The sequence below is a fragment of the Xiphias gladius genome, chromosome 10 (genome assembly GCF_016859285.1).
Source record: "Xiphias gladius isolate SHS-SW01 ecotype Sanya breed wild chromosome 10, ASM1685928v1, whole genome shotgun sequence".
NCBI lineage: Eukaryota > Metazoa > Chordata > Actinopteri > Istiophoriformes > Xiphiidae > Xiphias > Xiphias gladius.
The window spans coordinates 22174366-22189551 of record NC_053409.1 but is presented as its reverse complement, the minus strand read 5'-3'; the positions used below and the strand labels follow the sequence as shown (position 1 = coordinate 22189551).

Here is a 15186-nt window from a genome sequence, read left to right as displayed (position 1 = left end):
TGTACTGAAATCGCATGACGGAGACCTTAACTGCAGCTGGCTGGTGACGGTCTTTTCAAGACTTTATACAAAACCACAGTTGATAAAGGATGGTGGTTATTTTTTGAGTTGTTCAAAGGAGATCTACCAAAATGTGCATATTTAGCTGCACAGTAGTACACTGTGCTGTGCTCAGACGCTTTTAGGTCCACCATAAACAGGGAACCATTCTGTGCTGTATTTCCATTTAAATCTCCAGGGATTTTGGAATGCTCTTTATAGAATTCCTCATAGGCATAGCCACATCTATAATCCACATATCCAATGAGTTTTAGTCTGGTGTTCAGGTGACTGCTGGTACCACAGCATTACTCTGTAGTCAATTTGTCCATGGGTACAGACAAAACTGCACATTATCACCAGCCTTTCCGATGACAGCAGAGGGAAACTGATGGACCTGGACCACCAGAGAAATACCTGCCGTAAGCAGGGTTGGACAGATGATTGATTTAAGACGTGAAGGTAAATACGATACATCTTACTTCACAGTGAAGCGGTTGTTACCTTTCACTAAAGTCATGAGTGAAATGCAATTTTAACTTACGACTAGGTCTCTTCTATTAGTGCTTTCTATATAAACTTGATCTCATTTAAGGAGGAGGCAAATGTGATGTAGACAGCAGTAGTGTCTTCACATGCTTTATCAATATATGGTCTTCCTTTCACCTGATACCCCCCCTCTTTCGACAGATTTCACCACATATTAGAAAATTTACTTGTCTGATTTAATTCATATTAAACCAACAAAAACCCCACATTACATTAACTAATGATGATTTTGTGTCAAACCGAAATCAAACCACAAAAACAGGTGTCTGGCAGCAGTTTATTCAGTGTCTTATTCGAAACCACTAAAGATAAAAGATTATGGAGAGTTTTTGTTAAGTTCAGATGGGATTTTTGTCAACGTGCTTTCATAGCTGCACAGTAGTAAACTGCGCTGTGCTCTTGTGCTACAAGTTGTAATATAAGAGAGCCATTCTTTGCTGTATTCCCACCCAAATCCCCAGAGATATTAAAGTCCTTATTATAGGGCTCTTCCATTTTGACATCGTTGAAGTTCAAATATCCAATGAGTTTCATAGCTGTGTCTCCTGGTGAGCGCTGGTACCAGAGCATAACCTTGTAGTCAGTTTTATCATGGCTGCAGAAAATCTGCACTTTGTCACCAGGGTTTTTGATGAAATCAGAGGGGGACTGACGGACGTCAAGACCCAGACAACCACCTATAAAAAGAGAGAATCAATAATCAATGCAGGAACTGTAGATGAAGTGGTATACCTGAGCAGTAAAAGGGATTACCAATGAGCCAAGATAAGAAGAAAATTGTTGGCATGTTGCCCTCCTGCCTGATTGAACACAGAACACTGAGTGGCTCTAAGTGGTTGACTGAATAAACATTTCACTACAGACTCTTTTATTAACACCCTCAAACATGATTTGTATTCCTTTTTTGATTAAAAAGTTCATTCCAACAAGTTACATGTTTATGCATTTATGTTGGGTAATATTTTAATGTTTTAGCTATTCAGTCATTATTTTCCTGCCCTGAATTTTTTGAATACTCACATTAATTTGCTTTGTGGGTCACGTGTAGATATTTGAAAAGATTACAAACATTAAAATATTCACTTAAGTCCAATGTAACTGAATGATTATTAGCCCAGTTTTGTTGTCAGGATTAGAGACTGTGTGAAGGTCTCCATTAGCCTATGTTTCCATGATGGTAAATACACAAAATGTACAATAAAACTTACACTCTCTCACACTGCACAAAATTAATTTATGTTCTTGTACCTTGAAGCCACAGAGACAAGACTGCAAATGTGACAAGTACTTGAGCGATAATAATGATCCTGATGAAGTGAAACGCTGAATGTCTGAGGCTGCTTTTTATAGTGGGAGGTGTGACATTAACGGCATTGCTCCACGCATTTCTGTGATCTTAATCAAAAGGAATATCAACACGAGTCAGAATGTTTGAATCCCAGGTGTAAGAGGCTGTGAGCTGTAATACAGAGAAAAATAAACCGTGTGATGAGGAGGTTTTTGTGCTGAGGAGCAGTGATAAGCAGCACTGTGTAAACTAGCAGCACAGAAGTAAACTGCACTGCTGTTCACGTTGAGTCCTTCAATTATTAATGTGCAGGTCTTGTCTTTATTTGCATCCCCTTCTATCTTTACATTCACTCCATTCTCCGGCTTTTTATCGGTTAAAAACATGTATCCAAGGAACTGTAGCTGTCTGTTCTTTAATTGCTTGTACCAGAGGATTTGATTATAGCTGTCGATACTGTGTGAACAGTTGATTTTGGCTGTTCCTCCTAGTTTCTTGTAAATGTCAGCTGGAGTCTGGTGGACTTGGTCACTGAGAGAAGAACCTGTAGGAAAGGGATCACAGAAGAGTCAGAATAAAATACAACGTGAGCATAAACACATTGAAATACTGATTAATGTATAATGTAAAATGATGCAAAAACAGCAGCAGTAGAGGAGACTGGCTGTACACAAGCAAATCTATGAACTGATTTTGTTGAAAACGTGAATTAAAATATCTTCTTCACTTTTGTTGACATTACCTGCAACCAGAAGAGAGTTAAAAGTAATGCTTAGGAAAAAAGAAAATAGGAAAATCATTTTGTTACACTGATACACAGTTACACTGATTATTTCCAGCCTCCTCTCTGAGTAAATTCTCCTGTCAGCAAACCAACATGGAGTCATTAGGTGGGTGGTGTGATAGTGCTTCCTCCTCCTCTGAACTTTATAACCATCATGTCAACCACCACCAGGTACCACTGGTTCAGTAGAAAGGTCTGAGTAAATACTGCCACCTAATGAGAGGAAGTAAAACAGGTGTAAGAGGCTGTGAGCTGTAATACAGAGAAAAATAAACCGTGTGATGAGGAGGTTTTTGTGCTGAGGAGCAGCGATAAGCAGCACTGTGTAAACTAGCAGCACAGAAGTAGACTGCACTGCTGTTCACGTTGAGTTCTTCAATTATTAATGTGCACGTCTTGTCTTTACTTGCATCCCCTTCTATCTTTACTTTCACTTCACTCTCCGGCTTTTTATTGGTTAAATACATGTATCCAAGGAACTTTAGCTGTCTGTTCTTTAATTGCTTGTACCAGAGGATTTGATTATAGCTGTTGATACTGTGTGAACAGTTGATTTTGGCTGTTCCTCCTAGTTTCTTGTAAATGTCAGCTGGAGTCTGGTGGACTTGGTCACTGAGAGAAGAACCTGTAGGAAATAGCATCAACAAAAACCACACAACATCACACAATCATGGAACAAGAGGGTGAACCTACATAAATGTAAAAAGTAAAGAAATGTTCAATAGGAGTTTTAGATGATAACAAATAGAATTTCTACATTACCTGAAACCAGTATGAAATTAAAGGTTATGCAGGAGACAATTATCATCATGTTGTCTTTAATGACTGACTTTAAGAACATTCTTGTCATTGGTACTGTGTTTTCACCAGTGTATGCAGTTCTACTGAATAATCCCGTCCCATCATTAAAAAAACAAAAAAAACATTTTTTGGTGGGTGGTGTCGTAATGCATCATCCTCTTCCTGGACTGCCACTACACACTACAGACATACTGTACCGCCACCTTAAGAAGGGAAACAAAATAACAAAGACCTGAAATGAACCCTGAAACTCTGGCATAAGGAGACAGTAGATTATACTATAGTTGTTTGTTGCAAGTCCAGCTCTGAATCTAAATTTTGCAGTTAAGTTGTAATGGAAGAAGCGGTTTTTAGATGTTTGTTTTTGTGAGAATATTACCTTTGTCCTGTCAAACAGGGCCTTAACTTTTCATTACGGTAATAAACCAGTAAAGTGAATGACAATCTGTTCACAATGCAGTAAATGTTCTATGAAGGATCCAATCCGTTATTTTTGACCATATATAGAACAAAGTATGCATACATATTTGGGAGATTCTGGCTTTTCAACATAAAATGACCATTTTTGTGTTTCTCAATTGTTAATCATTCAAAATATTATACTTTCTAACCTTAGTAGTTTAATACCAGGTAAGGCCGGGTCCCTGTTCTGGGATCACTAGGGTGGATTGACCCCTGCATTTAGAAATGTCACAGCTGTGTGGTGTAGGTCTGTCTATTCAATGACCTCAATTAAGCTTCCCTGTTTGAACGTTTCCCTCTTGTCACATTTGATGCATCACCAGGCTTACATTACGGTTCAGATCTTTTCAGTGTGATGATTGTCGTTTGGCTCTGCTGTATGTTAGCTTGTAACAAATGCATTCTTATAAACAATTTAATATGTTAATAGATGTCTGGACATTTTTGGATGTGTCTTTGGAGAGTTTTGGAACACTCATTTGAATGTTACAGAATGATACCATAAGTTTGAAAAAATCCTCTTAACTCAAGGTCCACCTACTAGACATTTTTTCTGGGGTTTTTAACCATATCTTAGGGTCTTAGGTGTAGTGTACCGAGGGTCCAGTAAGTGGCTCTTCATTTCAAATTATTTTATCAAACCACTCCATGGTCAAGAATTAACATTCATGCTTAAATAACATCGAAGTTTTCCAGCGCTCCTTTTTTTCCCGCCAAAATGAGGGAGGCCTACGTTTGACAGTTTAATGGAATTAAAAGAAGGATGGAAATAGAATTCAACATAGTATAAAATCAACAGGTAAATAATTACAATATAACAAACTCAAAGAGCAACTCTATAAATGTTCAGTGAAAGGACAGAGTACATATGGTGTTACAATTTCTGTATTCACTGCCCGTCATGTGTTGTAAAATTATCAGTAATGTAAAAGGATATTTCTTAACCATATGTTGCAACACTAGCAGTAACATCACACAGCCTCGATTAAAATAATACCAAATGACAACCAATATCCATAAGTGCAACTGTAAACACTCGGTCTAGCGCTCGTTCTGTAGCACATCAAGGAGACCGTTGTCTTTTATCAACCGGTAGTTGAGTTTTTGTTAAGTTCAGAAGGGATTTTTGTCAACGTGCTTTCATAGCTGCACAGTAGTAAACTGCGCTGCGCCCTTGTGCTACAAGTTGTAATATAAGAGAGCCATTCTTTGCTGTATTCCCACCCAAATCCCCAGAGATATTAAAGTCCCTTTTATAGGCTTTTTCCATTTTGACATCGTTGAAGTTCAAATATCCAATGAGTTTCATAGCTGTGTCTCCTGGTGAGCGCTGGTACCAGAGCATAACCCTGTAGTCAGTTTTATCATGGCTGCAGAAAATCTGCACTTTGTCACCAGGGTTTTTGATGAAATCAGAGGGGGACTGACGGACGTCAAGACCCAGACAACCACCTATAAAAAGAGAGAATCAATAATCAATGCAGGAACTGTAGATGAAGCGGTATACCTGAGCAGTAAAAGGGATTACCAATGAGCCAAGATAAGAAGAAAATTGTTGGCATGTTGCCCTCCTGCCTGATTGAACACAGAACACTGAGTGGCTCTAAGTGGTTGACTGAATAAACATTTCACTACAGACGCTTTTATTAACACCCTCCCCTCTAAACCCGCTACAATAAGTGTTGCATGTATTTATCTGAAGAGTATTTCTGGAGCTCAAGCACCACCTACCGGGAAGATGTAAGAGTCAAAATTTGGTTTTGAATAAACCAATTTTACAGGCAAGCAGTTTATGTTCAGCTGGTCGTGCTTCTCACATCACTGGGTTTGCTGACGGCACAGAAATACACACCGCTGTCTTCAAGCTGCAGGTTTGTCACAGTAAGAGCCCCGCGCTCAGTGTTATAGTTGACGGCTGAATATTTGGTTTGAGGGGGCCCCCCCCATAGTCTCCCCAGCATAAACCGTGTAGACTGTGTAGTTAGTGTCATGGTCTCCCCTGGACGCTGCCTGTACCAGTACATCCGGTTATGAGTAACATCTTTGTTTGTCTCTGCGGATTTGGACACATAATCCAAGCTGACTGCAGGGTATTGGGTCACATCCTGGCAGTGAACTGTGTGGAGAAAACTTTAAATTCAAACATGATTTGTATTCCTTTTTTGAAAAAAAGTTCCTTCCAACAAGTAACATGTTTATGCATTTATGTTGGGTAATATTTTAATGTTTTAGCTATTCAGTCATTATTTTCCTGCCCTGAATTTTTTGAATACTCACATTAATTTGCTTTGTGGGTCACGTGTAGATATTTGAAAAGATTACAAACATTAAAATATTCACTTAAGTCCAATGTAACTGAATGATTATTAGCCCAGTTTTGTTGTCAGGATTAGAGACTGCGTGAAGGTCTCCATTAGCCTATGTTTCCATGATGGTAAATACACAAAATAACAATAAAACTTACACTCTCTCACACTGCACAAAATTAATTTATGTTCTTGTACCTTGAAGCCACAGAGACAAGACTGCAAATGTGACAAGTACTTGAGCGATAATAATGATCCTGATGAAGTGAAACGCTGAATGTCTGAGGCTGCTTTTTATAGTGGGAGGTGTGACATTAACGGCATTGCTCCACGCATTTCTGTGATCTTAATCAAAAGGAATATCAACACGAGTCAGAATGTTTGAATCCCAGGTGTAAGAGGCTGTGAGCTGTAATACAGAGAAAAATAAACCGTGTGATGAGGAGGTTTTTGTGCTGAGGAGCAGTGATAAGCAGCACTGTGTAAACTAGCAGCACAGAAGTAAACTGCACTGCTGTTCAGGTTGAGTCCTTCAATTATTAATGTGAAGGTCTGGTCTTTACTTGCATCCCCTTCTATCTTTACATTCACTCCAGTCTCCAGATTTGCATCATTTACTAACATGTATCCCAGGAGCTGTAGCTGTCTGTTCTTTAATTGCTTGTACCAGAGGATTCGATTATAGCTGTCGATACTGTGTGAACAGTTGATTTTGGCTGTTTCTCCTGGTTTCTTGTAAATGTCAGCTGGAGTCTGGTGGACTTGGTCACTGAGAGAAGAACCTGTAGGAAAGGGATCACAGAAGAGTCAGAATAAAATACAACGTGAGCATAAACACATTGAAATACTGATTAATGTATAATGTAAAATGATGCAAAAACAGCAGCAGTAGAGGAGACTGGCTGTACACAAGCAAATCTATGAACTGATTTTGTTGAAAACGTGAATTAAAATATCTTCTTCACTTTTGTTGACATTACCTGCAACCAGAAGAGAGTTAAAAGTAATGCTTAGGAAAAAAGAAAATAGGAAAATCATTTTGTTACACTGATACACAGTTACACTGATTATTTCCAGCCTCCTCTCTGAGTAAATTCTCCTGTCAGCAAACCAACATGGAGTCATTAGGTGGGTGGTGTGATAGTGCTTCCTCCTCCTCTGAACTTTATAACCATCATGTCAACCACCACCAGGTACCACTGGTTCAGTAGAAAGGTCTGAGTAAATACTGCCACCTAATGAGAGGAAGTAAAACAGGTGTAAGAGGCTGTGAGCTGTAATACAGAGAAAAATAAACCGTGTGATGAGGAGGTTTTTGTGCTGAGGAGCAGCGATAAGCAGCACTGTGTAAACTAGCAGCACAGAAGTAGACTGCACTGCTGTTCACGTTGAGTTCTTCAATTATTAATGTGCAGGTCTTGTCTTTACTTGCATCCCCTTCTATCTTTACTTTCACTTCACTCTCCGGCTTTTTATTGGTTAAATACATGTATCCAAGGAACTTTAGCTGTCTGTTCTTTAATTGCTTGTACCAGAGGATTTGATTATAGCTGTTGATACTGTGTGAACAGTTGATTTTGGCTGTTCCTCCTAGTTTCTTGTAAATGTCAGCTGGAGTCTGGTGGACTTGGTCACTGAGAGAAGAACCTGTAGGAAATAGCATCAACAAAAACCACACAACATCACACAATCATGGAACAAGAGGGTGAACCTACATAAATGTAAAAAGTAAAGAAATGTTCAATAGGAGTTTTAGATGATAACAAATAGAATTTCTACATTACCTGAAACCAGTATGAAATTAAAGGTTATGCAGGAGACAATTATCATCATGTTGTCTTTAATGACTGACTTTAAGAACATTCTTGTCATTGGTACTGTGTTTTCACCAGTGTATGCAGTTCTACTGAATAGTCCCGTCCCATCATTAAAAAAACAAAAAAAACATTTTTTGGTGGGTGGTGTCGTAATGCATCATCCTCTTCCTGGACTGCCACTACACACTACAGACATACTGTACCGCCACCTTAAGAAGGGAAACAAAATAACAAAGACCTGAAATGAACCCTGAAACTCTGGCATAAGGAGACAGTAGATTATACTATAGTTGTTTGTTGCAAGTCCAGCTCTGAATCTAAATTTTGCAGTTAAGTTGTAATGGAAGAAGCGGTTTTTAGATGTTTGTTTTTGTGAGAATATTACCTTTGTCCTGTCAAACAGGGCCTTAACTTTTCATTACGGTAATAAACCAGTAAAGTGAATGACAATCTGTTCACAATGCAGTAAATGTTCTATGAAGGATCCAATCCGTTATTTTTGACCATATATAGAACAAAGTATGCATACATATTTGGGAGATTCTGGCTTTTCAACATAAAATGACCATTTTTGTGTTTCTCAATTGTTAATCATTCAAAATATTATACTTTCTAACCTTAGTAGTTTAATACCAGGTAAGGCCGGGTCCCTGTTCTGGGATCACTAGGGTGGATTGACCCCTGCATTTAGAAATGTCACAGCTGTGTGGTGTAGGTCTGTCTATTCAATGAGCTCAATTAAGCTTCCCTGTTTGAACGTTTCCCTCTTGTCACATTTGATGCATCACCAGGCTTACATTACGGTTCAGATCTTTTCAGTGTGATGATTGTCGTTTGGCTCTGCTGTATGTTAGCTTGTAACAAATGCATTCTTATAAACAATTTAATATGTTAATAGATGTCTGGACATTTTTGGATGTGTCTTTGGAGAGTTTTGGAACACTCATTTGAATGTTACAGAATGATACCATAAGTTTGAAAAAATCCTCTTAACTCAAGGTCCACCTACTAGACATTTTTTCTGGGGTTTTTAACCATATCTTAGGGTCTTAGGTGTAGTGTACCGAGGGTCCAGTAAGTGGCTCTTCATTTCAAATTATTTTATCAAACCACTCCATGGTCAAGAATTAACATTCATGCTTAAATAACATCGAAGTTTTCCAGCGCTCCTTTTTTTCCCGCCAAAATGAGGGAGGCCTACGTTTGACAGTTTAATGGAATTAAAAGAAGGATGGAAATAGAATTCAACATAGTATAAAATCAACAGGTAAATAATTACAATATAACAAACTCAAAGAGCAACTCTATAAATGTTCAGTGAAAGGACAGAGTACATATAGTGTTACAATTTCTGTATTCACTGCCCGTCATGTGTTGTAAAATTATCAGTAATGTAAAAGGATATTTCTTAACCATATGTTGCAACACTAGCAGTAACATCACACAGCCTCGATTAAAATAATACCAAATGACAACCAATATCCATAAGTGCAACTGTAAACACTCGGTCTAGCGCTCGTTCTGTAGCACATCAAAGAGACCGTTGTCTTTTATCAACCGGTAGTTGGGTGTTTGTGCAGCTGTCCAAGTCACCTGTATCACTGTGTCCACTCACAGCACAAAAAAACGCTCCACTGTCCTCAGGCTGCAGTTTCACCACCGTCAAAGATCCAGTCTGAGCTTCGCTCTTCTTTGCTGGAAATTTCTCCTCACTGAAGCCAGTTTCTTATTTACGTGGGGGGAGTGTGGTCGGCAGCTCTCCTGGCATTGAAGAACCATCGGTGACTAAGTTTTGTCATGCAGGCAGAATCATCATAATTTAATCATTACAATGAATTTGTATCTGCTATAAGAGTCAAAATTACCTTTTTTCTGTTCAGTCCCCAGCGTTATAATGTACAGTACCTGCAATACAGAGCAGAGCTGCAGAGAGTTTGATCAGATCCACTGTGAACATTGTGTTCTAAGCGAAATGAACTTGGAGACCAGAGCCACTGTCCATCTGTGTGATGGGACGTGTGACCTTACAACAGAGATATGAAGGGTTGCAGATGGGGGTGTCGCTGCTGTATGATGTTTTGTGATTGTGCTCGAGGTTCCCCTACAGTACAGGAGCAAAAGATTCTAGTAACAGTTGTGCAAACGGTGCACTGGGGTTTTTGTTCAGCTTTCACATGTGTCTGTATCACTGTGTTTACTAACGGCACAGAAATACAAGCCTTTATCTTCTGGCACCAGATTCTTCACTGTCAACGTCCCACTCTGAGCATCAGGTTTTGTGGCTGAGAATTTCTTTTTGCCTGGAGGTTCAAAGTCATGATCTTTTTTGACTGTTGATGTGAACACTACTAGGTTCATATTTTGTCCTGGCAGCTGTCTGTACCAGTACATCTGGAAGTAGTCAAAACCCTTGGTTTGGTTGCATTCTATTGTTGCGTTTTCACCTTTGTCTTTCCACAGTATTGGTGTCTGCGTGACATCACTCCCATCAATTAGACCTGTGTGTTTAACAATTAAAGTTAACAACTGTAAAATTGTAAAAACATTTTGGATTTGGCTGTTTATCCAAGATGATACAAATAAAATAACTATCAACCATAATGAAATGAAAAACATGGTCTAACGTAAACTTTTATCACTAAACAGTTCATTATATTTTAAATTACCTGTAGTCCACAGCAAAAAGACTGACAATCTGAGGAGGCCTTGTTTAATGATAATATCCATGTTCTGATCAAAACTGCCAGAGTCTCATGTAGTGACAGAGATATGAAGAGCTGTGGGTGGGAGTGTCACTGCAAATTAAAAAAAATTGGTGTGTGTGTGTGTGTGTACACGGTAGTATAACTGCTACTGTAGGTCCCCCTACAGTTCATCACTGCCATGAACAATACCTGTAATTCAGGTCCCTAACATTGACAAGGATGAGGAGGACAGATTTCTTTCATCTGATGTATTTGGTGAATATCTGAAAAGCAGAAAACGGAGGGTATTTCTGTCCTGACACTGCAGTACTAGAATCATGAGTAAAAGTATAACTGGTGATCAAGTCTGATTTTGATATTCTTGACATGGGTGTTTCTTTATCAACAGACTGAAGGAAGCAGAATAGTTTGGATGTCTGAGTTTTATCAATCCAAACATTATGTTCTGTTATGTTATGTTCATTCCAAGGATTACAGTGACTATATATTATATTGGTGGACTGTGGGCCCACATCATGACCTCAGGGGGGGGTCACAATTTTATCAACACAGTCGATAAAATCTTCAAAGGCTTGGATTAGACGGAGGCTGGCTGCAGGTGTTCAAGTTTTGGGCGTTTGGTATTGAGAGTTTTTGTAGTGACTTGAGGGGAATCTGCAGTACTGTGCTAACTAGCAGCACAGAAATACACACCACTGTCATTTAATGAAAGATTAGAGATGGTGAGACTTGAATGTTTTTGGCCATCTCCGTCAAAGCTGATTTTTCCTTTCACGTCGTCCTCGGGGTTTCGGAAGTTCAGATATAGATATCCGAGAAACTGTAAATAGTGTTTGTCTTGTTTGTACCAGAGAATGTTATTATAACCTGTTATGCTGTGTGAACAGTTGATCTCACTGGCAACAGATTCACCAGTTCTCACCTGTGGTCGATAGTAGCTCACAATCCCAGTATAATGAGAAGGGGAGGTGTCAGAGAGGCAGAGCCTTAACATTATCAGCAGGGGGGGATGGTGTAATCTTAATATCGCAGTCAGTGGAAGTGTAGGTTGTTTGGCTCATTTCCTTTGTTGAGGTTTGTTTCCCCCTGCTGGTGTGAAAATACTGTAGGTTGCCTCAGTAAAGGCACAACTTACTATGGCTGATAGTTATTTTTAGTTCAGTGCTGCAGTTTGTGGAAGTGTCACGTGATTGTGGAGCCTTCTCTTCTGGAGATAAGTATCTTTGGCCGGTGTTTGGAATATTTCATTCATTATCAGGGGAGAGCTTGTCACTTACCACAGACACATAGAAATAGAAGCTGCAACTGCTTTGTGTCTCAGTGTACTTTATTGTTCTGAATGTTTCATTTAGTCCCATGAAGGACGACTGTTGAGGTACTTCCAGAGCCTTTTCAATAATTACGCTTAAATAAGTTCATACTGTATGTTAACCATTGTTATTCAAGACAAAGAGGCATATATGGACCGTTGAAACAACTCTGAGCTGATAGACAACAACTATCCTATATAGCTCAATTAGCACAGCGGTCAAATTAGGTAAACAAAAACTCGTCATGACGCCTAAAAGAAAAACAAAACAAAACAAAAGTCTCCAAAACTGAATTTACTATGTTAACAAATCTTACCTTATATATGTTATTCTGCAGTTTCAGTAATAACTGTGTTGTCCTGTAATTACACGGCATTTAGAGAAACTCCAGTACAGAGGTTTTTGTGCAGTCTTGCAGGTTCACTGTATCACTGTGTTTACTAACGGCACAGAAATACAAGCCTTTATCTTCTGGCACCAGATTCTTCACTGTCAACGTCCCACTCTGAGCATCAGGTTTTGTGGCTGAGAATTTCTTTTTGCCTGGAGGTTCAAAGTCATGATCTTTTTTGACTGTTGATGTGAACACTACTAGTTTCATATTTTGTCCTGGCAGCTGTCTGTACCAGTACATCTGGAAGTAGTCAGCACCCTTGGTTTGGTTGCATTCTATTGTTGCGTTTTCACCTTTGTCTTTCCACAGTATTGGTGTCTGCGTGACATCACTCCCATCAATTAGACCTGTGTGTTTAACAGTAAATATTAAAGGTTTTTTTTCAACTCACATATAACAGAATATTTCCAGTGATTTAGAACTCTTGCTCTTTATCCTTGTAATTTAAGTTTAAATCAGTAATGCAGTGTGCTGCTCTTTTTGTACTTTACCTTTTATCCAGACCAAAAACAGCAACAAGCTGACGAGACCATGTTTGATAATGTCCATGTTCAGAAGGTCACACACATAAATGTCAGTGTAGTTACAGAGATGTGAAGAGTTGCAGGTGGGAGTGTCATATATTGTGTGGCATGTGATCAGAATGTAACTGGGAGGATACGTGGTCCTCGAGATCCCCCTACCGTACGTGAGATTAATAGTTTTGGAAACAGTTGTGCCAAGCGTACTCCGGGGTTTTTGTTCAGCTTTCACACGTGTCTGTATCACTGTGTTTACTAACGGCACAGAAATACAAGCCTTTATCTTCTGGCACCAGATTCTTCACTGTAAACGTCCCACTCTGAGCATCAGGTTTTGTGGCTGAGAATTTATCTTTGGTGAAATTTCCAAAGTCATGATCAGTTTTGGCCGTTGATGTGAACACTACTAGGTTCATATTTTCTCCTGGCAGCTGTCTGTACCAGTACATCTGGGTATAAAGATCACCCTTGGTTTGGTTGCATTCTATTGTTGCGTTTTCACCTTTGTCTTTCCACAGTATTGGTGTCTGCGTGACATCACTCCCATCAATTAGACCTGTGTGTTTAACAATTAAAGTTAACAACTGTAAAATCGTAAAAACATTTGGGATTTGGCTGTTTATCCAAGATGATACAAATAAAATAACTATCAACCATAATGAAATGAAAAACATGGTCTAACGTAAACTTTTATCACTAAACAGTTCATTATATTTTAAATTACCTGTAGTCCACAGCAAAAAGACTGACAATCTGAGGAGGCCTTGTTTAATGATAATATCCATGTTCTGATCAAAACTGCCAGAGTCTCATGTAGTGACAGAGATATGAAGAGCTGTGGGTGGGAGTGTCACTGCAAATTAAAAAAAATTGGTGTGTGTGTGTACACGGTAGTATAACTGCTACTGTAGGTCCCCCTACAGTTCATCACTGCCATGAACAATACCTGTAATTCAGGTCCCTAACATTGACAAGGATGAGGAGGACAGATTTCTTTCATCTGATGTATTTGGTGAATATCTGAAAAGCAGAAAACGGAGGGTATTTCTGTCCTGACACTGCAGTACTAGAATCATGAGTAAAAGTATAACTGGTGATCAAGTCTGATTTTGATATTCTTGACATGGGTGTTTCTTTATCAACAGACTGAAGGAAGCAGAATAGTTTGGATGTCTGAGTTTTATCAATCCAAACATTATGTTCTGTTAGGTTATGTTCATTCCAAGGATTACAGTGACTATATATTATATTGGTGAACTGTGGGCCCACATCATGACCTCAGGGGGGGGGGTCACAATTTTATCAACACAGTCAATAAAATCTTCAAAGGCTTGGATTAGACGGAGGCTGGCTGCAGGTGTTCAAGTTTTGGGCGTTTGGTATTGAGAGTTTTTGTAGTGACTTGAGGGGAATCTGCAGTACTGTGCTAACTAGCAGCACAGAAATACACACCACTGTCATTTAATAAAAGATTAGAGATGGTGAGACTTGAATGTTTTTGGCCATCTCCGTCAAAGCTGATTTTTCCTTTCACGTCGTCCTCGGGGTTTCGGAAGTTCAGATATAGATATCCGAGAAACTGTAAATAGTGTTTGTCTTGTTTGTACCAGAGAATTTTATCATAATTTGTTATGCTGTGTGAACAGCTGATCTCACTGGCAACAGATTCACCAGTTTTCTTAATGATGGAAGGAGGTGTTTGGACGACACGTTTGGTGTCAGAGGCACCTGTGGAAAAAGAACAGATGAGATTTCAAATTCAGAAATCATTAACTTTGCATGGTCTTGCTCTGGAGTATTCTTGTTTTTCTCACCCTTACTTCCTGGCAAATGAAGAAAACAAAATATACAGATCATGAAAATCATGTTAAAGAAGTTAAGAGGCGAGACTCTGCTGTCAGCTTTCCTTTCAGGTCCTGTCAATTCAGCACCTGTGGTCGATAGTAGCTCACAATCCCAGTATAATGAGAAGGGGAGGTGTCAGAGAGGCAGAGCCTTAACATTATCAGCAGGGGGGGATGGTGTTATCTTAATATCGCAGTCAGTGGAAGTGTAGGTTGTTTGGCTCATTTCCTTTGTTGAGGTTTGTTTCCCCCTGCTGGTGTGAAAATACTGTAGGTTGCCTCAGTAAAGGCACAACTTACTATGGCTGATAGTTATTTTTAGTTCAGTGCTGCAGTTTGTGGAGGTGCCACGTGATTGTGGAGCCT

General features: G+C 39.2%; 1 gene segment (V, D, J or C); it reads right to left on the bottom strand.

Moving 5' to 3' along the window:
- Positions 1-9577: 9577 nt before the first annotated feature.
- LOC120795485 lies at positions 9578-10806 on the bottom strand. The segment is given in 4 exon segments: positions 9578-9771; positions 9952-9969; positions 10221-10544; positions 10713-10806. Coding segments are annotated over 4 exon segments (597 nt in total).
- Between the last annotated feature and the right edge of the window lie 4380 nt (positions 10807-15186).